This window comes from Pimephales promelas, chromosome 12 (genome assembly GCF_988280905.1).
Source record: "Pimephales promelas chromosome 12, fPimPro1.hap1.1, whole genome shotgun sequence".
NCBI lineage: Eukaryota > Metazoa > Chordata > Actinopteri > Cypriniformes > Leuciscidae > Pimephales > Pimephales promelas.
This window is the reverse complement of record NC_142780.1, coordinates 22136117-22162464: the sequence shown is the minus strand read 5'-3', so window position 1 is coordinate 22162464 and position 26348 is coordinate 22136117. Positions and strand designations below refer to the sequence as shown.

The following is a 26348-nucleotide window of genomic DNA, read 5'->3' as shown; positions in this document are numbered from 1 at the left end:
TTGTGGGCGCATGCGCGAGAACTGAGATGAGGACGTTCTCATTCGTCTACTTCTTGTTACCGGCTGCTCACCGCTTAGGAGTTTTACCGCCCCCTACCGTATAAGATGATGTGCTGATATAGCTGGAAACGCAAAACTTTCTGTTTACAAGCAGAGGAAGATGCGCGCTGTACATACGCTTTTCAATTTGCGTATTTTCCGCACTATAAGGTGCACTTAAAAGCCTTTAATCTTCTCAAAAAACGACAGTGTTCCTTATAATCCGGAGCGCCTTATATATGGATCATCATTTTATACGGTAGGTGGCGGTAAAACTCCTAAGCGGTGAGCAGCCGGTAACAAGAAGTAGACGAATGAGAACGTCCTTGTCTCAGTTCTCGCGCATGCGCCCATAAGGAAGTAATGGAATAGTGGAATAAAGTCGTTATTTTTGTTTTTTTCGCACAAAAAGTAGTCTCGTCGCTTGATAAACTTATAATTGAGCCGCTGTAGGCATGGAATATTTAAACCTTTTCTTTAATGACTTTATGGGCCGTCAAGAGCCAGTAACTAACCCTTTAACGTGTTGTCTCAGAATTACGAGACATTTTTTCATGGGAACAAGTTTTTGAGATAATCAAGTCATTAATTCAGAAAAACAGAGCAAAACATTTCCATGAAAAATGATCTTGAAATTCTGAGATAATTAACTCGTTAATTCAGAAAAATAGAGCAAAAACTTTTTTCCATGATCTGCTTATTGTAAAGTTAAGATGAGTTAAAAATCACTCCAAGATTCACCATATGAATTTTTGAGAAAAGAATTGTGAGAAAAGTTTCCTGCAGTTATAAAATATTTCAGTCCTTTAAAAAATGCCACAAAAATATTTGTTAGTTAAAACCTTTTAATTGCAGAGCAATGAACAATAAGACATTACAGTAAAGCAACATACATACAGAACAGGGTTTACAAACTTTTCTTACAATTGTGCACTTTAAGAATTTTAATCAAACAAACATGAGTGACATTACTGTTTAATGCAGTGAGTTTAGCTTTAAACACCAGCTTAGACCATACTGGCCTTAAGATTAGCTAATACATGCTCAGCCTCATTTAAACTCAGTGGAGTCTCCGGAGCTCTCAGAAGAAAAGGTTGAGACATTTCACATGCATTCACACTTTTTAACAGCTTGTTCTGGTCCACTTTCAACACCCATCCTGGCTCCATGTGGAAAGCTACACACACATGATCCCACACATAGTATTCTTCTCTGTGAGGGCTCACATGAACACTACAATTCAACTGGTTTACCTCAAGCTTCAGCTTGTAGGTTTCAGAGGGAGCTTGACAGCGCCACCACAAGGCACCATCATGGTATCCACATACACCATCCTCCTGACCAGGCAGTCGGGGATAATGCTCATCATACATATGTATGTCACGAGGGTGCACTAGGATCTTATAGAGAATCTCTCGCCGGTAGACCACAGTCTCAAAAACACGCAGAACTGGACTTTGGCCATCACAGAATTGGTTCACATAGTGCCAGAGAAGCTGCTTAAATGAAAAGGTGAAGCGGAAATTTCCATAGGAAGATTTTTTCTGGAAGGCATTTGAGGTGGTGAAGTGCTCAAGGACAGGCGACTGGCCGCGAAGTTGGGCAGCACTTCGATGAGGGAACAAGGACGTGAGGAAACGCTCTTCAGCTGAGGATATGTCATCAGATGTGACTGATAAATCCCACCAGAGGAAATGGTGCTGACCACTAGCCACCATCTCCAATGGCTGTCTGAAGCCTGAATTGTGAAAAATACCATTAAGACCTTGTACTCCAGTGACATGAGACACTTTCTGGACATGGAACTCCACAGATTCAGGATAAGCAGGAATGTTGTTTTTATACAGATACCCGTTCTGTACTATACGCTGTTCTTTTAAGTCTGACAGACTCAAATGTTCTCCCTTAAAGTATGTCTCTGTAACATCACGGTTATTTCTGCGCTTCATTTTCTTTCTGAAACAGGGAAACAGATAGTGTAAGGTTAGCATAATCTGTTTAACAAGGTCACTCAGTGACACTGAGTCAGTGTTTTCCTCTTGTCATCTGACTAGTTTGGCTTTTCCAGCAAAAACAAAATATGTAATCCATTGTCAAAAACTTAGATTTGGTTTAGGCAGGTCTGTTTTCCTTGTTTAACAGATCTGCTTTTAAAGATCATTTATTTAGCCTACTATTACATTCGATTCAAAACGATGTAACAATACATTTGTCATAGTGCAATGGTTTTCTACTGCACTATTTCCCTGATTTATATTTCAGGAATGAAATATTTAAAATTAACCTCTGCGTGCCAACAAATTCCTCACGAGTTCATATTAAAGTCGTTTAAAAAAGCAAATGCAATTATTAACAGTTGCACAACTGTCTGCATCTCTCATTGTCAACAATAAGTGAATGATTTTTCAAATGATACACTAAATCTACCTTTGAGGGATTTTCATGACTAGCGAACATTTTGAGCTATCGATTTGACCGCATTTGGTAAGATTAAAAATAACGGCCAAATTGTGATAGCATATAGTGAGAAAACGCTCGTTTTTTTTTAGTTTAAAGCCGTGCATGAATCTAAAATTACAATAAACATGCGCTACATTAAATATTTTTTACGCAAAAAAACAATATATTACCTGCTACCAGAGGACTGTTTTCAGACCGCACTTCTCCACTTCTGCTACGAGAGAAACACTGAAAGAATGGGTGTTTTCCGGTGTTTGCGCGAGTCTCCTCCTTTAGAAACAAACACTCTCGCTATTTTTGTGCGTAGGCGGATAGGCTACTGTATAGTAGACTATCTTCTATCCCCACACTAACCCTAGCTGTCCCTAAACCACCCATCACAGAAAACTTTCTGAATTTTTACGTTTTCTAAAAATCATCACTTAAGCTATAAGTTATTTTCCTAATGAGGACCCATGCACAGCATGTCAGGGCAATATATATTAAAACATAAAGGTGAGATTACCTTTATTTGAGCTGAATAAGAAAGAACTTAAATGTGATGCAAGTATAAGCAGAAAACAGTTGATAAAGGTATTTAAATTAATGTAGCAAAATCTGTTTTGTCACTGCTTACACAGTTACAAAGATACAGGATATCTTGCATCTGCATAATACATCAAGTGATACCAAACAATGGCAGAACTCCAAGTGCAGGAGAATAACTAGATGTTCAAACAACAATGACAAAGATTAAGTTGAAAATGAATGTCCTTACAGAATCAGCGTGTACAAGGAAAGGTCGAAAGGTAATATTAGAGACTCAAACCATCAAATATTAGAGACTCACACTCAAACCATATCTGGTAAGAGTATCCATGTTTGCATTATTTTAATTAAAGTAAAAAAGTAAATTAGTAAATTTAATTAAAGTATTAAATTTAATTAAAGTAAAGTAAAAAAAACTACTTGACTGTGTATCTAATGTCTCTTGTTCTAGCTCTATGTATGCGAGTCGTTAATAATTCTAATGCAATGATATCCGGAAGTACAGTACACACATGTCTGCACATGTGGGGAATTCCAACAGTTAATTAAAAAAATGGGGGGGGGGGGGGGGGGTACTTTCACTTGAATAGAAAGTGAAAGACTGAAACATTATTGAAAGATTATTTAATATGAAAGTATGAAAATATGACCAAGGTTTGTCCAAAACGAAAAGAGTGAAGGACATTCACAGAAAAAAAGTGTTGTTGTTTTTTATTTTTTATTGTTTTTATTAAGCATGTGGAAATGAGTGAGACTGTATTTCAATAATGCAGGATAATAGAAGCATGCATAATATAAGCTAATCACCATAATGTAATTAAAAGAAGAATAAAAGTACGTAAATCAAAAAGTAAATCATACACGTACACGTAAATATAGCAAATGTTCAAGGTTAGACAAACCTTTAAGTCAAATCAAAGTGCAGTGTGTTCTGGCTTCTTTATGCAGTGGAAACATCTCAATGTCAACTATATAGGCCTGTGTTTTGTAAGCTGGGTGATCTAAGCAGAGAGGAATTTACAGGGAGGAAAGCAAAACTGATATAGAACCATCATTTCTGCCTCTTCCTTCCTATCAAAAAGCAACCATTATAATGTACATAAAAAGAGGCCACATTCCATTTCCTTAGCATCAGCGCTTTATTAAAACAGCATGGACAGATACATAGTAACATGTACTAAGAATAGTAAAACAGCAGGTAAAAAATACATATTTCCTCCACCACATTCCTTTCATACTTATTGATGATTACAAAAACCTTCTGCTCATATTAGACTTTTAATACTTATGAGCTAACTCCAGGTAATGGATCATTTTTCATATTTACTCTAAGGCCTGATGGGGTCAAACTCACACTTCACAAACTCTTCTGAGTTAAGTTTTGGTTCAGCACCCTCACAGAGTCGGAGGCTCTTACACAGAATCGCCTTGCTGAACCTGAAGATTTGTCCATCTGGGACATGGAATGCCACTCCAATGTTATCCCACATGTAATTTTTTCTGGCTTTTGTACGTATCCGAATAGCTTGCTTGTTAGGAGACAGATAGAAACGGTGTGTTTTACTCATTGCCTGTGGACGCCATATAATGGTGTCTTTACGGAACACACACACTGCATCTCGGTGTTTCGGAAGCAGGGGATACTCAGAGAACAGGTCTTGTACATGAGGTGCATGAATCACAATGGAATACATCACTTCCTGCTTATAGACCACAGTCTCAAAAATGCGAATGTTGGGCTCCTGGCCTTCACAGAATTGTTGTTTGTAGCTTTTTAACAACTCATCGATTGACACGCTGAAACGGAAGTTCCCCATGCGAGAGGATGCCATGAAGGCTGGGGAAGAGGTAAACTTATGCAGGAAAGGTTTCACTTCATTGTAAAATCCTTGCCTATTCAAGTATTGCTCCTCAGCGATGGTAATATCACGTCTTGAAATGTCTGGGCTCCACCATACCAGATCGCGTTTTGGCGAGTCGCTTTGTGACGGCTTTTTAAACCCTTCAGAATCCCAGATGCCATGGTATCCTTGGAGGCTAGTGTTATGCCGAAGGTATGACACTTTAATCTCTACCTCCTCAGGTTGTGGTGGAATCAAATTATAGAGGTAATCATTCAGTGTAAGGTTATCATTCTGTTTAAGCTCTTCAAGCTTCAGGTGCTCCCCCTTAAAGTATACTTCAGTACATCTTCTCTCATTTGTGCGAATCATTCTTTCAAGTTGAGAAAAGCTGTTAATAAGATGAAAATCACTTCTGAAATTGGACTGTGATGGCTTGCACTGCATGAATAGAAATGTTACATATATTATTGTGTTAGCATTCTCCAATTTATAGATATTTTCAACAAATGTATGAAAAAAGACTACTCTTTTATATCAACCAAATTAAAAAAAAGTCAAAACAGAGCAAAACTCAGATCAGAAGATATTGCTATTGTCCTATTTTGACAAACGTGTTTGCCCTATGCCTGACAGCCAAGTTACAAGTGTAATACATTTTGACAATTTAACAAAGTAACATTCAGTGATAATATTTAGATAAATTGATCTCAGCCCAAACTTAACTTGAGCTTTAGACAAAAATAAAGAGTAATGTTGAGTAAAACGGTTGGTAGCCTACTATCTGGTTTATGTGGAAACCGAAACTGTGGGCATGCCTAAGACTACAAACATGTCCAAAGAAAGAAACAAATGCTTTTCACTGAAGCATTCTGAGAACATTTTAGCTGCTATCGACCACTTCCATCTTTTCTTGTACATTTTAGAACAGCCTATTTTAAGTCCATTTTCATTACAAAAGTTTTTTTTATTTTTATTTAATAAACCTTTGTTTTTACTAAACTTTGAACTTTTCTAGTAGCCTAATCATTTTTGAAATCCTGTAATACTTCTACTACATTACGCATGTAAAGCTTTGAATGACAAATCAACATTGTACAATTGTACATTGTACAATTTTTTGTGTTTTTGACATATCGCATAGATTTTGAATATTTTATTGCAATTAATAGACATACTATTCTTAAATTAAGTTCACATTTCTCTTGTGTAATACAAAAATAGAACTTTGAAAAAAATTGTAAATAGTTATTTTTAAAAATACAAACAGCTCTTCACTCACCAACTTGCTGTTATCCTTTCACGTTTTTTTTTACATTTACAAGAGAGACAGAGAGGGAGAGAGAGAGAGAGAGAGAGAGAGAGAGAGAGAGAGAGAGAGAGAGAGAGAGAGAGAGAGAGAGATAACTAGCAGATGTAACTTCAAAATAAAAGTCATTCGAACGATAAATATGAATTAGGCGATTGTCATACTTAGCAAACATATTTTATTCAAGGCAACTAAAATAATTAATTGAATTTAATTTAACGGAGAGTAATGTTGGATAATTCTACTGCCCTATACATGTATACATGCCCTATACATCACAAATAAAAGTGTACAGGTTGGAGAATGTGGGGAGACATGAGAAAAGAACAGGTGTTGGAAAAACACCTAGAGTTTTTGTATAGAAAAAAGGTCAAAGATCATGTGAAGGCACAGCCACAGAAGTACTTGAGGAAACATGTATGTAAGCATTTAAAAAAAAAAAAAAAAAAAAAAAAAACACATGTGTTAATGGTTGGCCACAGTTAGAAATGAGTCAGCCATAATACTGACCACTGTAAGGTTCAGATGCCTGTCCTACATCTCACTTTGTTGAACTGCTCAATAAAGTTATTCTTCTGATACCTGAAACCTCTACTCTGCAAGATTTTCTCTGAGAGCTGAATCAGACTTTGAAGACTTGAACAAAAGATCGAGAATTTGCCACGACAGTAATTGCCTAAATCACTTCTATTTGTATATTCATTTTCATTGATTTGTAGACACTTTTCTCACTTCTTCTCCCTATACCAATGTTTAGAGGTTGCATAAATCAAAGCTAGTCAGGGATTTCCGTAGCTTAGCTTATACTTTAATAGTGGTAGCCTAGATGGGGCCTTTGTTGTTGATAGTTTCAAAGTTGACCTTGTCAAACGTATATTATGGTTTATATATCTGTTTAATGAATGAGAAGGACATATTAATTGATTACATTTTGTATACCCTAATATAGACTATGAACCAAATAGTATGTGTATATATATATATATATATATATATATATATATATATATATATATATATATATATATATATATATATATATAGTTCGATCCTCGCTGGGGCCTGAAAGACATCTGAGGACACTTTTGAGTTGGTATCAAAGTAAGTTTACAGAACCTGTGAATTGGGGTGCAATAAAAGACAACCAAGCAGGGGCATGTTCTCCATAGATGGATTGCTTAGTTATCGGTTAGGTTCTTCAAAGCTCGTCCTAGAGTTCCTGTCTGTAAACTCAAACCTGCTCTGGATTAGAAATAACATGAAGGTCTGGTGAGAACCATCACCGATAATAATCTGTTCATCATCCATCCTGAGAAGTCAAATGTAGCCATTTCCCAAAGCTGCAGGGAAATGTCTTGACTCATCAAACAAAACTGACACAATTGGTTGCAACCTGTAAAATAAATCACTAGTTAGTAGAGGCCATGTCCTAGAAAATCTAATCATATTTTATCCTGTCCTAGACATCTAGATTGCCCATTTCTTCTCAACCTACTGTATTTTGTTTATGTGGCCCTTCCCCAATCTGGTCAGATGGCATAATGATGTAAAACAAAATATGAAGCTACACAACTGTTTTCAATATTGATGATAATAGGAAATGTTTTGTTGAGCAACAAAGCAGCATATTGGAAAGATTTCTGAAGGATGATGTGACTCTTAAGACTGGTTGAGATGCTGAAAATTCAGCTATGCCATTAAAGGAATATATTTCCTTTTAAAATATATTGAAATAGAAAACAGTTATTTTAAATGATAGTGTTTCACAATGGTAATGTTTTTGCTGATTAAGTAAATTTAGCCTTGGTGAGCTAAATTTATTTCTAAAAGGGCGTTTCACAGTGATGTCTAGACACATTTTGGGTTCCCTAAAGAACATTTTAGTTCTACATTTTTTTCTGAAAAGAATATTTTAATAATATAATTTACCCTTTTTCAACTATACAGAACATTTTGACATTAAAGGTTCTTCACGGGACCATAGATGCCAATAAATTACTTTATTTTTAAGAGTGTATGAATTTTCTCCATCACCATGGCTGGGTGTTTATAAAAAGAAACGAAAATTTCATGGCAAATCGATTTAAATTTAAAGTCAGCTTGACATCACCATCTATTGTTACTAGTAAACATCTATTTTGACTGTGTAATCTTTTCTGAGTGTGTGTGGCCTGAATGATAAATGAAAGGTACAATAAAAAGAAAGAATTCGCTAACATTGACTCAGAAAAGAAGCAAAAAAGATACAATCATACAGGAAAAAGGACTCACAAGAGTAAAATAGTGATGTGGATACATGTCTTAAAGATTATACATATTTTCAGTTATCTTTGATCAGATTACAGTGACTTCCACAGACGCAATCAGCTCAATCTGAATGTGTCTGTAAAGGTGTCAACCAAATGGTCCATCCAATTAGAATAACAGTGACTGTGTTTCACAGCTATTTTGAACGTCTTTTTCCCCTATTGTGATGTATCTGAGATAAATGGCTTCACAAACAATTCACGATTAAATTGTTGTCATTGTTATAGCTGTGATCTCACGTGAGTGACTTGTACATGCATTTTAAATGTCTGCTGTCTCCCCTATTGTTTCATCTCACACTACATCACTTTCACGGGAGCACTTAGTGCAGCACACAAATATGATTTATAAATTAAAGCCATGAAGAGAATGGAAAGCATAAGAATGATAATGCTGATTTTGAACATAATCCGTGTGGTTTGTGATAGTCAATTGTTATGTTGCACTTAAACACACAAAACACATTGGTGTTGCTAGTCTTTGGTTCACATTCCACCACATGAGCATCTACACTACAAAAGCAATCTGGTTAAATGAGTTTTCGTCTACCACTGAAAGTGGTCAAAAGTGGAGAAGCTCAGAACTTTTAAGACCCATTTACACCTGTATTTAGCATTGTCCACCAGCAACAAAAAAAAGTCTCTTAATACCAGGTGTAAATAGGGCCCAAGATTTCTGAGAATGCAAGAAGTCTTCTGAAATGCATGAGGGATAACTATAAAGATAGCTAACGATAATGATATTTGAGCTCACACCAGTGTAAGTGTCTTGACCTATCAAACAAAACAAACACAATACTGGCTGCAACTAAGCAAAGAAACTATACTAGTGAATTACTTGGGACACTAGACCTACCATATAGTACTGGGTAAATAGTCTAATGTAAATAACACAAACTCATTCAAAAGATCGACACACCCATTACAGATACAGATAGGAAATAAACAGGTGAGGCTCAGTGGTTAGAACACTGGTCACAAATTCAATCCTCGTTACGGCCAGAGCAATCAAGAACCCTTTGAGCCCGTATCAAAATGAGTTTTCAGACATAAAATGGCTGTCAATCTAATTAATAGAACAAAATCAATCAAACAGATCTGATAAATGTTCAACACTGGGAAAGACTCCAAGGTGAAGGACTTCAGACCAAATGTGAGTGCAAACAAACTTAATTACTGCAAGCTGCAGACAAACCGTGATATGACCAACTTTCTTATCTGAAATTTCAATAACTTTATACAATGTAAGCTCAAAGGGAATCAATAATTGTATTGATATCATTGTTTTTGGAATAATCTGATATGTTAAGTCAGTCTCTGTGCTTTTCAGAGTGGTTTCAGGCCTGTGTTCCAGGATAAGGTTAAAAGATGGTCACAAAAGGGAGTCTGTTTAAGCTCTCTGTTTTGAGCGGGAATCACCCTCCTTTATCTTAACTCATGATTTATCCTTGTGATAGTTGGGATGCACCAAATTCAGACCCATTTATCTTGGGTCACCTAAAGGTTACAATGTTAGAGTGGGCTTTTTCTCTGTTGATGCAAGTATCCTTGAAGGAATCCAGAGTTAGGTCAAACATGCTGGTGCCACAATGACAGATCTCTTATTTTATGGGCCCGGCAAGGGTCTTAAATTTGGGCCTCTTGTAACCTTCGGGTCATTGTGCTGTTTCAGTACAGTTCAGATCACGTCATCACTGCCATGTCATTGTAAATATATTTGTGATTGGACAAAAATAGTTTGTGACAAGTGAGTCATCTGTTTGTCATTCCTCGTAAACTTTAAACAATCAAAGCTACAGGGTAAATGTTGGACACACCCTTTGAAGTGCTAAGCAAGGTGTTATTGTGTACTTTTCAAAAGGTAATGAGGACAACACCTAAACAGGTCTGGCTCCATAGCTCAGTGGTTAGAGCACTGGTCTTGTAAACCAGGGGTCGCGAGTTCGATCCTCGCTGGGGCCTGTGAATCAATTTTGCACAAGTATCAAAAATAATTTCCATACGTACATAAATTCCAAGGGAACCATGTATTCAGAACTAACAAGAGGGACACAAGTCATCAGTATGTGTCTGCCTTGTGTGCTCTGAAGAACTTCAGACTATGTGCTGAGCTACGAAAACTTGAAGCAATCTATTATGCCTTCCTGAGTAAATCGGAGACCACCATACGTAAAACCAAGTAACGATTTAATTGATCAAAAATATTTAAATATAAAACATTGATACATCAAACCCCCAAATGTCTTGGCTTTGAAAGTACAACAAATCTTGCACAAATAATATTTTTATGCACATTTTTTTTTTTACAAAAGTCTGTAGAAGAAACCTGAAGGCTGCCATGGTATAAAAACACAATCACCATCACAATAACAGAAAGCAGATAGAAAAAGAAGAGGAACTAGATAAGAAATCTTTTGTCAACCAGAGTTTTGTTGGCTAGGTTCCTGCGGCCCATTCCATTTCGGATTAATCTGAAGACCTAACGGAGAGCATATTAAAGCTTCATTTTAATCATCACCTCAAAACAATCAAATTAAACCAACCAGCCTTTTAATATATCCACATATACTAACCAGTTGCTGGACGTATGTTAACACAGCTGCGAGAATGAAGTTCTGACTGCCCAGATCCACCACACAGAAGAAGAGAGTGTCAAAAATCAACAGCACAGCCTCATTACCATAAAAGAGGACATCAGCGAATGAGTGAGAGTCATCTGAAGGAAGATAAACACAAAGATATTCACTCAGAACACTAAAGACTGTGAAGGGACTGGATTCTGGAAATCAATGAGTGATTACAATCAAGGTATTAATCAATATTTTTCCTTTTACATATTCAATTATTAAACTGACAGAATCCCTTGCATCTTCAATTCAAGTATATGTATATCCTTTTTTATGATTACATTATTCTTATAATAAGCACCAATCAAGTTATAATCATTCCTATATTCAATAAGTGTGTTACATATAGTTTTTAGGTATACTCCTGTGTATGCATATCTTTCATGAATGTCTTATGATGTCTTTGACTAATCTGTTGCGGCCTTGAGCTAGACATTAAATACAGGCTCTTTGTATGTATGGATTTAATAAACTAATTAATGTGTTAAGCCTAAAGAAGACCCACATCATATGATCATGTTTTTCTGCTGACCCCATTAAGGGACAGAGGTCAACTTCTGTATGGCTCTATGATTTGTTTCCCAAATTTGTACTTCTTTAATACATATATCTCTCAAGAAATAAAGTAATTGTTATTTCTTCTCTTTCTAAGGATGGAAGGTTTTATCAGTATGTTGTGTGGCATCTGATATGATAATAAAGAACTCAGGCCTGTACAATCTTGCTAGGTCTGCATCCCATTGTGCTTTGTATGTTGAATTTTCTGTGCAGATCTCGTGACATGGGCAGCAGGTCTCATGACACTCTTCAATGGCACCCCCGAGGTCATTACTGGATCTTTCGTGACTTGGATGGCAGCTATCATGATTGATGTCAACATACCCTTCTATCTATGCATAATTGTTTAGATTTTATGTGGGGTTCTCAAACTCGGTCCTGGAGGGCCACTGTCCTGCAGAGTTTAGCTCCAACCCTGATCAAACACACCTACCTGTGAGTTTCTAATGATCCTGAAGACCTTAATTAGCTTGCTCATGTGTGTTTGATCAGGGTTGGAGCTAAATTCTGCAGGACAGTGGCCCTCCAGGACCGAGTTTGAGAACCCCTAGCCAATCAGAAGTGAATGTTTATGTAATGTATGCCCTTGAAAACAGTATAACTGGTGTACCATTTGTGTGTAAAGTAGAGTTAGCTTGAGACCTCCTCGTGAGACTTTGACGCTGGCTCTACCAATTGAACTGCAAACTATTCTTCAGTAAATTTTTCTCTTTGATTGAACTTCATGACTCCTGGTCTCATTTCATCATCTCTGATCCTGGGCCTTACATAAGCTTTATGTACTAGATTTATGTACTTATAGAATTATGTCTGTTTCATGAACATTCTCTCCATGTTTTTGACAGAGACATGTGTTAAAACATACTATCTACTATTCTAGCTGACCAAGACAGCCAAGGTCACTGGAGTTAATTCACCTTTCATATACATGCCCACTTCTTAATTAAAGCATTAAATTAAACTTTTCGATACTCAAATACTAGAGAATAGTAATGGAATATTGTCTGAATGAACCTCTCACTGAGAGAAAGAACATGTTATCTGAATGTTCTGGGAAAGTTCCCTGTTTAGATAAGAGCTCAACTAACTCTGACCTTGAAGAAGCTGTGTATCTGTGTATGTACTTTTTTTTTACGCTATGCTGGGGCCTAGACACACATTCTCATGACCTCGAAGGGCCACCCATACCTAACTCAGGGTCCGGGTTTTAGCCACATACAGACTATGGAGATGTGCGACTGGCTATCAGTCCATGTGTTCTTAGCCAATCAGAATCATGATGTAGGTGTAAGGTAGAATTGTGGTGGAAAATTGAATGTACGGGGAGCGGTATTTTACCATTATAAAAGATGCTTTTATCCAGTGGCTCTATAAACTCCATACCGATTAATCTCTCAAACAGCAGCTTATCTTTCACAATGTAATCCATCTCACGGTGTGCCTGAGAATACAGCATTCAGAATGAGCAAATCAAAACACCAACAAACCACAATACACTACAGGAAAATCACAAGTATCAATGAAATACAATCCTCACATGATCGATGACGGAGCCCAGGAATCGGTTCATTGTATGGTATGCTTTCGTGCTCTGCTCACATGAATTGGCTGAAGCATCCACCAACCTTGAGGGACCATTTCTCTGTAGTGGAAAAGACATTGTTAGCCACCCTTACTGAGAGAGATTTGTGTGTGAGTATACTTAGTAGCTCAAAATGTACAGCTTAGCGCTAACAACGGCAAAGTCTTGGGTTTGATTCCCAGGGAATACAGGAACTGATATCATGTATACTTTCAATGTAAAGCCCTATTCGGACAGGAGGACTAGTGTTCCAGGGAGACGTTATAGACATTAATTTCTCACAGACGTACTTTGTGATTTTAATGAGAATGTGAATGTCTGTGATTGCTGATATTATATTATCCTACCACTTCTCCTCATGTGTTTTTTGACCTAGTACCCAAGCTACCGTTAGTCTTCGGCATGCTTTCATTAAGTTCCAATATGGATGGAACTATTTGGAGTATGGATTATTTTTTAAATAATAAATTAGAATTATATTAACAAATAATACAATTAAAAGACATATACTTCATACGTGATGCACATACGTACAGCACATGACCTTCTGTAATGCCCACGTCTAGAAAACGCACACTCTCTGAACATGGAGATGTTAGTCCCATCCGAATCAGTACATGAAATAGTGATAAGAGTGATAAGAATTGTAACTCAGTAGTTTAGAAAACTAGTCCTGTCTGAATAGGGCTTTGAATAAAAGCATCTGCCAATTGCATAAATGTAATGTCTTCAAAAGTAAAAATGATTCATAACTACTAAAATGTAAGTAAATAAAAGTATATAAGTAATCAAAGTAAATATACAAGTGTATGCAGTTGTGTTTATACCCTGTTGATTGGCTCAATTATTCGGTCATATTGAGTTCGCAGGCGGTTGGTTATTGAAATCTGAAATGTCTGAGTGTCAGAGTTTGGCAAAAGTCCCCTTTGGCCACACAGATTCTCCTAAAACACATACAAATAAAATAAATCTCCCAAAATACTTCTATTTAAAATATAAGACTCAAAATCCATCTTACCCCCTCTCTCTTCAGGTTTGTATTCATTTCATCCATGTTGGTGTCAGCATGACCATGAACAGAACGTCCATGGATGTAGTAGCCAAAACAACGATGAGACAGCAGCAGCATTGAGATCTAACAGACACATATACATACATTGAAAGAAAAAAAAAGCAACATTAAACCAAAAAGTTTTACTTATCTTTTCAACTGCAAAGAAAATAGTTTTGCCTAATACTCACATTGCTGATTGAGCACAAATCTACAAACTGGCGAATCTTGTCTTCAACAAAGCGCTCATGGAATACTGTGAAGAATATCATCTAAAGTAATATGATACAAAAAGTAAATGTGTGAAATAGTCCAGATGACACACACAAAGAGGAAGGCTGCTTGTCCTTGAGTATATATGTTTTTTTTTACCTGCATTAAGCCAATGCAGAGCCACATAGCAGAAGCCACACCGTAGCGGAGTATGAGACTGTATGAAGGCTTGTATGACTCAGGAGCTCGACGCAGGTTGGACGAGGGGTCTCTTAGAGCCAAATTTGTAAAGCCCACCACCTGCAAGCACAATATTCATTATTTGTTAACACAATCCTTAACAAAGTGGCATAATCTGAGTGGCCAGTTTAAGAATAAGATTTTTAGGCAAACTTTAGATCAGAGATGTTGCATGCTGTTGGACTCACCTCCAGAAAAAAGAGCACAGCGATGACTTGAAAAGTGGGGTTAATCTTGCGAACTGTCTGAATCTCATTCCACTCATTGGCCACAAAATATGTTCTCCAGATACTGACAGAAGATGCTTGGCTTTTTGCTTCGCCAGACCCTGAGCGCATTCATATAGAACAGTTATTTAAAAAAATTGAGTTTGTATAGGTATATGGAACGTGTATTTGAAAAACACATTGGAGGAACAATGTAATTACCCTCCGCATGTTTCCTAGATTTACCACAAGGTCTTTCCCAGTCTATAAAGAAAATATCCACAGATATCTGAACAAAGAGCTTATGAAGAAATTGTACGGTCTGTAACAAAAATAAGTGTTGGATTAAGCAGGGAAGAAAGGGAAAGTAGAGAAAAGACAGTATTACATAAATTATTAAAAACTGTAGTGTATAAGTTGATGTACATAATTGTACTTACCTTCAATGCAAAGGCACAACCAACATAAACAACAAAACGCTCCTCCTGAGCTGGTAACGGCAGCAACACGGACACAAATAGCTGTGCCTGGGGATATACAAAAAAGCACTGTTTGAATGTCTTGAATTCTACGTTGAGGCCTGTTCATACCAAGACAAAGTTTGTTGCAAAAATTCAGTGCGATAAACATTTTCATTTGAATGTACGGCTGTTCATACCAAAGCAAATATTCGTAAGCCATCAAAGCAACAGATTATTTTAAGGGTTTCTTACACTAGACTTTTTCATTTCATTGACTTCTATTCATACGTAACGCATGTGAATGCTGGAGATTCAAGAAATTTAAGCTCATGTAAATTTTGTTACAGTCCAAAATTCAAGTTTGGTGAAACCATTAGAAAACTGATACATCATGACATGACCTTTAGGTTGAATTAAAAGAATGCAAAATTTAAATCTGCAGCATTACAGTGTTGCAGTAAAGTGGAGTGGATTGTGTATTTTTACATTTTGGATGTATTATGATGAATTATTTTTTGAAAAAAGACGCTGTACAGTGTGATGTCAAATTACGACTGCTGCAGTGTCAGTAATGCATGCTCAAAGCCAAGTGTGAACATGGCTTTTCGAAGGCTCCCTCAAATGCACCCTTGAATATTAAATATATATGAATGACTTCTTCAAGCTCCTCATGAATAAGTCCTCATGAAATCAAAATAAAAGTTTTTTTGGCTTTTAGTATGAATATGTTAGCCTTGAGGTTACCTATGAGCTGGTGTGCTCCAAAACAATGACAAAATTCGCATTTTGAAGATACAGTCTATTGCTAATATGGATCAGTGATTTTGATGACATCACTCTGCACTTCTGTTTCTCATTGCTTTCTAGAATCTGAAGCGCCCCTACACAAGTCATACACGAGTCGGTGCAGACCACAAACGTTTTCAACTTACTGGCCAAGCAATAAAATTAATGCCTTTGGTCACATGCCCAGAGACACTGCAGTTAAACTACCGATTGGTGGTGCTCACGGACAGAGTAATTTGCGAAGCGATAATAATGAATACACTATAGTAAATACATATTTCTGAATGGCTGTTTAAAAATATGTAAATTCTGTTTGACTTCCTTTTAGATGACAAGCGGTTGTCAGGAACACAAAATTGCACAACTGCCTTGATGTGAACAGGCCTTTAGACCAAAAGAGCTCCATCAAAAAAAAATAATGGGTATGTAAACAGAACATACTAGAAAAAAAAACTCATTTGATAGGACAGTGGAAGAAAATCACAGAACAAAACAAAGACGCTAATCTGAAATTTGAGAAGTGGAGAGACTACGTTAACAACAGAAAAAGTGACAGACTTGCCTCCAATGTCTGGAAAATATTGAGAGAAACAGAAAAAGAAATAAAAAAGAAGAAAGTTTCATGTAAGGCTTAATCATATTCATAATAGACTAGACAGCACCACCCACAGACATGAAAAATGCAAACCTTAAAGAATATGAGCCAGTAGAGGCCTGTTCCAACAGTGATGATGAAGAAAACATTTGCTAGATCACCAGCATAGAACACCAGAAACTTCATAATTGTCTGAAATAGAAAGGGACATTATTAGGAATACGTTTAGCATTGTATGTATTATCGCGTCTGAATGGGAGTCCATACCTGTAGGTCAATAAGAGGAGATGCAATTCTTCTTTTCCAGCTTGCGGTCTTCAATAAAGAGTGGACAACAGCCACCCCTCCCAGCACACCAAGAGCAATCTGGATAAGAATCCACATTTAATAAACAAACAGCATTAAAACATACACTAGAACATCCTGACCAACATAAAACAGAAGACTTTTCGAAGAAGAATTTCAGTGCCTCTTCATACTCACATCAGTTTTGATCCGAGCTTCCTCCTGGTCCATTGTATATTCAAGAGAGAATGACACCTGTAAATACAAAAAAAAAAAAAACTTGTTTTTGTAATTAAATTTTTGATTAAGTTTTTACTGCATTTTGTATCTTGTCTGTCAACAGAATAAAATGATCAGTGATTTCTCGCATGATTTCAGACCTGCGTTTAGAAAGCACAATGGCAATAATAACAACGTCAAATTTAGTCAATGTATTTACTGTAAAATATACTATAAAAATACATAATTATTCAACAATATTATAGATCTTACTGTACTAATCCTGTTGAGTGAAAACAGGAACTGCTTTTTTTGCAGCTGCTTTGAAACACTCTGTATTGTATAAAGCTCTATTTAAATAAAGGCGACTTGACTTGACTATTACTATTTAGTATATTATCTTACGTTTTATTTTCTACAAACGCCCTAACAGAAAAGTTCAATGGTCCCTAGTTTGAAAACCCCTGGACAATGGGATTACATATAAAGGTTAAATAGACTTACAGAAACAGTCTGTGTGCTGGGGTCAGTGACGAGTATATCTGAGTAGGCCACGGTCATCAGAGGGGGGTAGACCAGTCCCTTCTGTGTATTCGGCACCAGTTGAAATCTGTTCAGTGCAGGACAATCAAGCTTGGTGAGATCTCAAACTATAGGGCTTTCACGCTGTGCTTAAGCCCAGGTTTATAGTTGTTCTAAGCCAGGCTAAAGAAACATTTTAAAAGTGTGGTTAGCACCACTTTTTAACCAGGGCTGTGAAACCCTGCTCCTAACCCCGAATTGCGGGGCATAAATGTACAGTGTGAAACGGTGTGGCGTTAGAACGTTACGACTAGATGCTGAGCAACCAACAACCAATCACATGCCTTATATTCATGTGCTTTGGCCAGTCACGGAAACACATTGCATTGTATATTATAAACGGTAGTTTCAGTGATAGAATGAAAAACAGCGATGGAAAACATGTCAGAAAAAGTAAGAAGAAACCTTTTCATTCTTACTTTTATAGTCCGAAACGTCCAATTTGAAAAATAATTGTACAGTCGGCAATGTGCAATTTGCGGATGCACAATGCTAGAGCCTTTACGTAAAAATATTGTTGCTGCGTTTGTTCAATCAGCGACACCACAAATATGCGAAAAAATTACTTTAACCCAGGGTTTAGGATTGTACTTTGTGAAACATTTATGTGTTTGGGAGTGTGTAGTATTTACCCGATCTTAATATTAGAGGCCACACGTATGGCTCTGGGTGAAGAACTCAAAGAGTTTTCCCTTCCACTCAACGTGTCCACAAGCATCAGCCTCCGGGTCAGGTACCAGTTATTCATGTTAGATCCTGAAACACAGGAGAAGTGAGCATGGTGATAAAGCAGCAAGGTCTGCACATATGACAGTGTTTGATCAAACAATGTGTTTGTATGTTGTACCCTGATTAGTGAACTGGCCATTAAACTGCTGGTTGACATTTAGGAGAGGCACTGCAAGAAGACGCTTGTCTTCCTGTGCCTTCTGAATGACCAGGAACACGTCATAGAACACAGGCTCTGGATAACCAATCAAGAGTTCTGACACAGAAAGCACACACTAAGGAAAGAAAAAAAACATTAACACACATCCACACATTCAGCTGAAAATAAAAACATGCATAAATACAATAAAGTAGAACAAATTACTAAATACAATATGGCGGGACACATGTGGAGTGCTTCTCAATACTCAAATTGATACTTCTTCATTTCTTAATGAGAATAACAATTCCTCCTCCCCCTTTACCATGGCACAATAGTTTTAATTTGCAGCTTAAACATTTCAGCTTAGATGCAAGAAAAGGAAGAAAACAAGGATGCATAAATAAGAAACGAGAAACATCCATTGATGACACAGAAGGTAATTGAGACTCACACTCTGCTTGTAGGCTGTCCCAAACGTGAAGGCGGACTGTTGACTGGTAAGGGTGTCTGGACAGAGCTATAAAGCGCAAATGAAGCAACGTTGGATCACACAATACTTTTCAATACCAGTTGTTTTGTTATAAGCTTTCACAAAGAGGGGCCAGGTTCATGATAATCTTATACAGAGAAATTCTAAGGAGTTAGTATGAAATCAAATTATCTTATTTTCATGGAATATTGCTGTATTCATTATAAATAAATATAAAAAAATATAATAAATAAATACTGCGGGACAATCTTTCACGACATCACGATAGAGAAGAAAAGACTATCGCAACTTCCATTTCATGCATGCAGACTTTAAATAATGAATTTAGTGCAATTCTTGAAAAAAAACTATTAAGGAATTCTCAAATATTTTCTCAAAAGGGATAGTTCCTGAATGTGTCCAAAAATGTCTCACCCTGATGTTGTTCTAATGCCGTGTGCCCCTCTTGGGAACATATATGTTTGTGAACAGAATGTATGCATGTTTACGTATCTGGGAAGGGGGCTGGGTGTTACAATTTAGGGAACATATGGCACAGGACATTTGACCCTATTACTGACTTTTGGTGGTGGTCTTAATGGATAACTAAGTGATAAATAGAAACTTATGTAAGCATGAGTCTCTTATCTGTGTAAGGCAGGTAAAAGAAGCCTGCCAAAGACCTTCAAAATGGTATAAAGGCTGCCCATTGCTTCCTGTCTGGGGTCTCACTCACTCCACAGGGCAATTGGTGTGTGGCGATTGGGCCTATTCTCAGGCTTCTTTTGCCTCTCGTCCACAGGTAAGAGACCCATGCTTACGTAAGATTCTCTTTATCACAGTTATCCCTTAAGACCACCACCAAAAGTCAGTACTAGGGTCAAAGGTCCTGTCCAGACCCACGTGTTCCTAAAATGTCACACCCAGCCACCTACCCAGATACCCAAACATGCATACATCCTGTTCACAAACATGTATGTTCCCATATCTAATGAACAATTAGAATTTTGCCATTACAGACCACAATGTATTTTTTTTTTAAAAATGTTTTTAAGGAAAATCCTAACCTTGGCCACTGGTCTTCAGTTTTGTATTTCTTGATTTCTCAGAATTTGTGTGCTTTTCTGGGCGAGATAGAGTGAACTGCGACGGTAAAAGAGTCACAAGAAAGTGCACGTCTTGTGGCAGTGCACTGAAGACCAACAGCCATGGTCAGGCTATATATATATAATACATTCAATGTCATCGCATATACCCTCAGAAGACTTGGAATATACGACATGTGTTGCATGGGATCATTCTGTGATACTTTTAGAATACAACAAAAAAAAGCAAAGAAGGAACGAAGACAAAGGAAAGGAAAGTCCTCATCAGTAGGAAATCATCTCCAAAGAAAGAGATGATACGGATAATTAGGCAACAAGAGAGATTAAATAAAAGATTGATGAATAAAACGGTTAATTCGGAAAAGCATGTTGAGGAAATTTTAAATTCTGACGGAGTTGACCACCTTTCCACTAAGGAAGGACCTCAGCTCTGTCTGTTAGAAATGGAAATAACATGCTGCCCTGTAATTTTCTAAAGTGTTGATGTTGCTATAAAAAAAACGGAGCTTGCAAAGCTGCAGACATCCATTATAGATTCTATATAGGTCAAAGTGAAGACCAAGATATATATATATATATATATATATATATATATATATATATAACCTTTTCTTCAACTGACAAAGTGAAAAAACGTTGCTGCAGGCAAGAAGAGAGCAGCGGATTTTCAGTTTGCATCTACAAGGGACCAGAAAAAGGGGTATGCATAGTTTTAGGAACTCGGGGGCCCTAAACTGACCGAATGCTGTATTTCTGTTGGGTCAATGCTGTACTTAAGGGAAACCCTGTAACTCTGAGGAGTATAAAATGTTGTATAAAAGGAGTATAAAAAGGCCGAAACGTGTGGTAAAGATTTCTTGTATTTCTGTTATCAGGGTTGCTGCACACTTTTCAAATTTAAGTCTTTTTAAGACCTGAAGAAATAAAAATGAATACTGTACATTAGGGGTGTGCAATATTGAAATTATATCGCGATATTTCCAAAGTTTTGTTGATTACAATGTGTATTTGTGCTGGTCCCATGGCTGGTTTAGGCCTGTTGTTGACAGCTGACTCACAAAGATATTCATATTATTCATTCTATACGGTGGTCAGTTCACAGCAGTGACAGAAATTAACATTTTTATTAAATAGGGGGCAATATTTGCCACCTTAAATTGGTTTCCAGGGGCATTTTTACCTATATAAGGGCAGGTTTCTAAACGTGTTAGATGTATCCATCACCTTTTATGTCAAATACTAACATTCATATTAAATTGTATTAGAATAATAACAATATAGGGCTGTCCTACCAGTCAAATTAAATCATCATCAACAAAACCCATCTTTGCAGTGCAGAGGTGACACAGGAGCGCAATCAGAAGCGGCATTAATATATTTATACAGCATTTAGAATTGCATAAATAATGCTATTAGATTTGAACTTTTTAATTAAAGTGTATTTTAAATATGAAACTAAACCCGCCAGTAGGTGGTAACAAGTCACTGTCTTAATAAGTGAGTTGAGGGAGTCATTCATTCAACCGATTTGTTCAAATGGCTGATTCATTTAGGAAAGAAGCAAGAGATGAGTCATTGAATCATTAATTACACTGACTTTTTATGGCCTTACATTTTAAGGATAAGCAGGAACACTGGTTATGTCGATTTTTTTATTCTGTACTTTGTTATTAAAACGAAACCATGGAAAGTGTGGTGATTCATAACCTCTCTTAAACAAGTGCCAAAGTCATTTTTTTTCTTCATATCTATTATCTGAACCTGGACAACAATCCCATCGAACCTCAAGAACACCAATAAATACAACCAATAAACACCAATAAATACAACACACTTGTGGTGAGCAGGACGGCCGAGGGACGTGAGAGAAAGTCGCGAGGCCGGTGGTGCGATTGCTAATGAGCAGCACCTGTGAAGCACACCGGTCTCGCATCTCTCACGAAGGAGCGGAGCCATAAAGGGGGAGCGACGGAGTGGATGATCGAGAGAGGAACAGGCCTGCTTTTATTTGTATTTTATATTTTATTTGGTAAGCCAGCAGTCGTCCGTGAGGGGCTGCTGGCCGGTATTTATGTTTTATTTTGGGTAGCCAGCAGTCGTCCGCGAGGGGCTGCTGGCAGGTAATTTGTTTGTTTATTTTATTTAAATAAAGTTTTATTTTATTATTATTATCCGGTTCCTGCCTCCTTCTTCCCTGAACTTTGTTACAACACTGTAAATGTGTTTGAAACAATCTGTATTGTAAAAAGTATAGCTTTAATAATAAAGGTGACTTTTGTATCTTTTTAAATAAGCTTGATGCTGATCTCTATTCAGGGTGAGAAATTTCTGACTTAAAAATAAAATTATATATATATATATATATATATATATATATATATAAATTAACAATACCGAATATAAATTAAGAAAACCTGACCCCAGAAAATGGTCTTGGCTGCCCACCTGCAGGTTTCCTCCACCGACGCTCTCCCATCTTATAAACTCCCCACGCACTGAATAAACAGCAGCCCGCAGCTCGATGTTAGTGTTCTGAAAGTGGGAAGAGGGTTTGTGAAAATGTACAGTTTATGTTTCCAATATGTTTAGATGTCCACAGTGCTTACCTTTTGTGCCCCTTTAAAGCTGAATCCAACAGGAAGTGGTTCATTCTGTAGAACTCGTGATGCCAACCCAAGCTGTTCTCCATAGTATAGCCAAGGCAGGTTTGTCCTCCTACAGTCACAACACTGTCTTTGAGAATCCCAAATACAAGCACACTGGGTTCTTCAGCCCATTTGATGTGAATTTCAATACATCACAGACAGAGATCCTTCTTAACAGTTTCATGATGTAAGTAGCCGGAATATATAACTAATTTAATATCAGATCATTTCTGTTCTCACATCTCATCTTAGTCATAAAGCAGGTGATCTTGAATGAATCACACTGTATTTAAGTAAAACAGATGCAATTCATGTCGCACATGACTTATCTCCTATGGTTGATTACAGATCTTATTAATTGTAATTTTTAGCAAATGCCAAAATAAAGTCAAAGATGGGGCAACTTCATTTACAGCACCCATAACAAATATGTGCGAGTGTGACATGATTCTAAAGAAGTCGTTAGTGCAAATCAATCGAAGGATTAAGGAATCAGAAATGTCAAAATAGCAAGTTAATAAATGTGTATGACTCAGTGGGACAGAATTATCTTGTTTTATGTTGTATGCTAACAGTATAAATGATGTATATATTTGTAATACAGGGAGTTTCTCTGGGATTCTCAGCTCTCTAGGACAACATATAAAATTTAAAATGGTCAGATAGTAGTGAATAGTAAAGTACAATACAATAACTGTATATGTATTACCAGTAGGAGATGTCCTGGCTGCTGCCCTGAGCAGCTGTTGCTCTGTAGATTGTGTTGTAGAGGCCACAGGCATCATTGTTGATGGTGCTGGAGGAGTGCATGTTCATCACACACATGTTGCCCAGAGACTGACATGCTGTCCTGTTAGAGAACAACTACAGAACAAAGTAAACCAAAATCATATATGTTCAGAAGTAAGGCATATAAACATTTTAAGAGGACCTATTATTGCTTCATCTTTCTTTATTGTGTAATTTTGTTGTTAATTCCCACCTAAGGCAAATGCAAATGCAAAAAAAAGAAAAAAAAGAAATGAGTCTTGGTTGAGTTGCATTAGCAGTGTGTTGAAACTTGCGTTTATGTAAGGAGTGTGACATTTGGTCAACACAACACACTGATCCAGCTGAGCAATCAGAGCAGCACATTTCACTTTTCGGAAGGAGAGGCTTCATAGAGATGGGGAACTAAACAGAGTGTTACAGACAGACTGGAGCCACTGCAACAATGTAAAATATGTGAAAAATAATGTGTTTTTTTCCCCCAAAATTCAAGCATGAAAATCTATTCTAGTAGACCCAAAAAACAAAATCAAGACTTTGTAAAAGGTCATAATATGGGTATGCATGTGAAGTAGGCTAATCGCCGGCCGGAGTAACTGTGGTTACGCCTGAGTGGCAGAGTTGGTTTTCAGCGTGAATGACATGAAAAACACAAACAAGAATTATTTGACAAGAAACTTATTTGACAAGAAATCTGAGGTATATTTTTTACAAACTAAGAATATTGTGCCAGTTACAGAAAAGAGAAGTAATATGGATCGCTACAATAACAGAAACAACTGGACTCCAGGCAGCAAAACGTGGATTTGCAGTTATCATTTTGTGTAAATATACAATGAATTTTGGGGTAAAATAATACCCGATGTATTGTATTGTTATATTGTATTGACAACTCATCAATTAAATGTTTAGGCTAGAGGATACAAGTTTTAGGGCTAGAGGATATAAAGATGTAATCAAAGTTATTCAACTCGCATTGCAAATCAGGTTTATTGTCAAAATGTACAAACTTTCAGCTGTTTGCAATGAAAAACATATAACAAAATTAACTGCAATACAGCAATAGAAAATGCATGTGTGTGTAGAAACTTACCAAACAGGCAGCTGCTGAAGAATACATGAAGCTTGAAAACCATGCTGATGGGATAGAGAGGGTCTGTGTAACACAAACACGCATTACACTTTCAAACAATGAACCCCAGCACACTAACAACAGTACACAAACACAAGTCATAATGTTAACTTTGGACTCTTTACCAGTTGGCCAAAGATGACATTTGAGGCAACAGAGATAGGCAAACTGTTTGAAGGGAAGCACATCCCTCCAGTCTGTGTGACGAAAGCAAAAATTTCTCAATTCTCATCACTCTAAATGCATTGCATACACATAGGCTATACATACATTTAAACAAATGCACCAAATTCTCACCAGTATGTTTGATGTCCCACAAATACACGACTTAGACGAGTTGATGAATGAGTCCTCACATCTCACACACCTAAAAGCATACACAAGTCCAAACAAAATGAATCACTTTTTATGCATGAAGATAAACATGAAAACCCAGTGTCATTTACAAGAATGGCAACTTTACCTTTTGCCTGTTGTATCTGGGGCCGAAAAAGCAGGCTCTGTTGCACTACATGCTTCACATCGCGCTTCATTTAATGGATTTCCATTCCCATCTCTCTCCACTGACAAAAATACAATTAGATACCATGAAATTATAAAACAATGCTGCACTGTTTACCTAAAACTGTGCACCGTTAACCTACCCAGCACGCTTCCCTCAGGACACTGGCACTTGCCATTCGCCCTTACACCTCCAGGACAACGGATGCATTCATATCCATCCTGAGTAACCCCCTGTAATCATATTATTGTAAAATAGTATTATTATTCTTAACACAATAACAATAGCAATACAAATTCAACTGAATACAGTACCTGATTGGCATCAGGACATTGCTGGCACGTGATGGACGCCCCGTTACTGACCAGCACCTTGAAACCAGTCTGGCACTCGCATGTCAGTCCTATATGGCAGAAATACACATAATCGTACAAGCTTCTTTAAAATTAAGCATGTTATAAAACATGTATGGTTAATATAGCAAATAAACCTCTATATTTTAATCTTTATTTGTTTATTGTGGTGTTATGTGCAGCAAACGTCTTTATAATTTATTATATCGCGAGCAGTTGATTCACTGACAAGAAACTTATGGTTACTCGTATGAATCTAGGTTTAATCAACAACAGAAATGACAATACATCGATAAATGAGTGTTGTCTAGTGTTAGGTTGGTCAAAACAAAGCAAACTAATCTGCGCGCGCGTTCCGTGTAACGTTACCTGATTTGCTGTTGACTTGATTCGGCCCGCATTTCACACAAGACAAGCTCGAAATATCAAAATAACTTTCAGCACCACAATCCGATGGCTGTTGAAGAGATATAGAAAACTGCTGGCAAGAAAAGGCGTTTAATTTGATCAGGTATATGACCGAGAAACTGCACACGAAAGCTCTCAGCGTCCCCGTCGCCATGGTGCAGATGACGTACATGTACATGTTCCTGTTTACGCTGAGAAAGCATGTT

At 37.0% G+C, this 26348-nt stretch overlaps 3 protein-coding genes and 1 non-coding gene across 4 annotated transcripts; 1 reads left to right on the top strand and 3 right to left on the bottom strand.

Moving 5' to 3' along the window:
- Window positions 1-878: 878 nt before the first annotated feature.
- Window positions 879-2821, bottom strand: LOC120484426 (uncharacterized). The gene is made up of 2 exons (XM_089117711.1): window positions 2670-2821; window positions 879-1995 (listed from the first exon to the last, which is right to left on the bottom strand). The coding sequence occupies exon 2, from the start codon at window positions 1986-1988 to the stop codon at window positions 1047-1049; it is 942 nt and encodes a 313-aa protein (XP_088973837.1). The 5' UTR covers window positions 1989-1995; window positions 2670-2821; the 3' UTR covers window positions 879-1046.
- Window positions 2822-4160: 1339 nt separating this feature from the next.
- On the bottom strand, window positions 4161-6261 carry LOC120484257 (uncharacterized). Its single transcript, XM_039679329.2, has 2 exons — window positions 6151-6261; window positions 4161-5309 (listed from the first exon to the last, which is right to left on the bottom strand). The coding sequence occupies exon 2, from the start codon at window positions 5238-5240 to the stop codon at window positions 4356-4358; it is 885 nt and encodes a 294-aa protein (XP_039535263.2). The 5' UTR covers window positions 5241-5309; window positions 6151-6261; the 3' UTR covers window positions 4161-4355.
- A 3843-nt stretch (window positions 6262-10104) lies between these two features.
- On the bottom strand, window positions 10105-26345 carry tmem67 (transmembrane protein 67). The gene is made up of 28 exons (XM_039680013.2): window positions 26104-26345; window positions 25696-25784; window positions 25524-25614; window positions 25343-25442; window positions 25177-25246; window positions 25005-25076; window positions 24841-24903; window positions 23689-23843; window positions 22941-23049; window positions 22780-22866; window positions 19211-19276; window positions 18736-18892; window positions 18521-18644; window positions 17811-17916; window positions 17286-17342; window positions 17070-17168; window positions 16896-16994; window positions 15401-15487; window positions 15183-15282; window positions 14943-15082; window positions 14674-14814; window positions 14493-14573; window positions 14269-14385; window positions 14078-14194; window positions 13206-13310; window positions 13007-13109; window positions 11057-11199; window positions 10105-10962 (listed from the first exon to the last, which is right to left on the bottom strand). The coding sequence occupies exons 1-28, from the start codon at window positions 26318-26320 to the stop codon at window positions 10882-10884; spliced, it is 2976 nt and encodes a 991-aa protein (XP_039535947.2). The 5' UTR covers window positions 26321-26345; the 3' UTR covers window positions 10105-10881.
- On the top strand, window positions 10373-10445 carry trnat-ugu (transfer RNA threonine (anticodon UGU)). Its single transcript has one exon. It is a non-coding gene; the product is annotated as a tRNA-Thr (tRNA).
- Window positions 26346-26348: the final 3 nt, after the last annotated feature.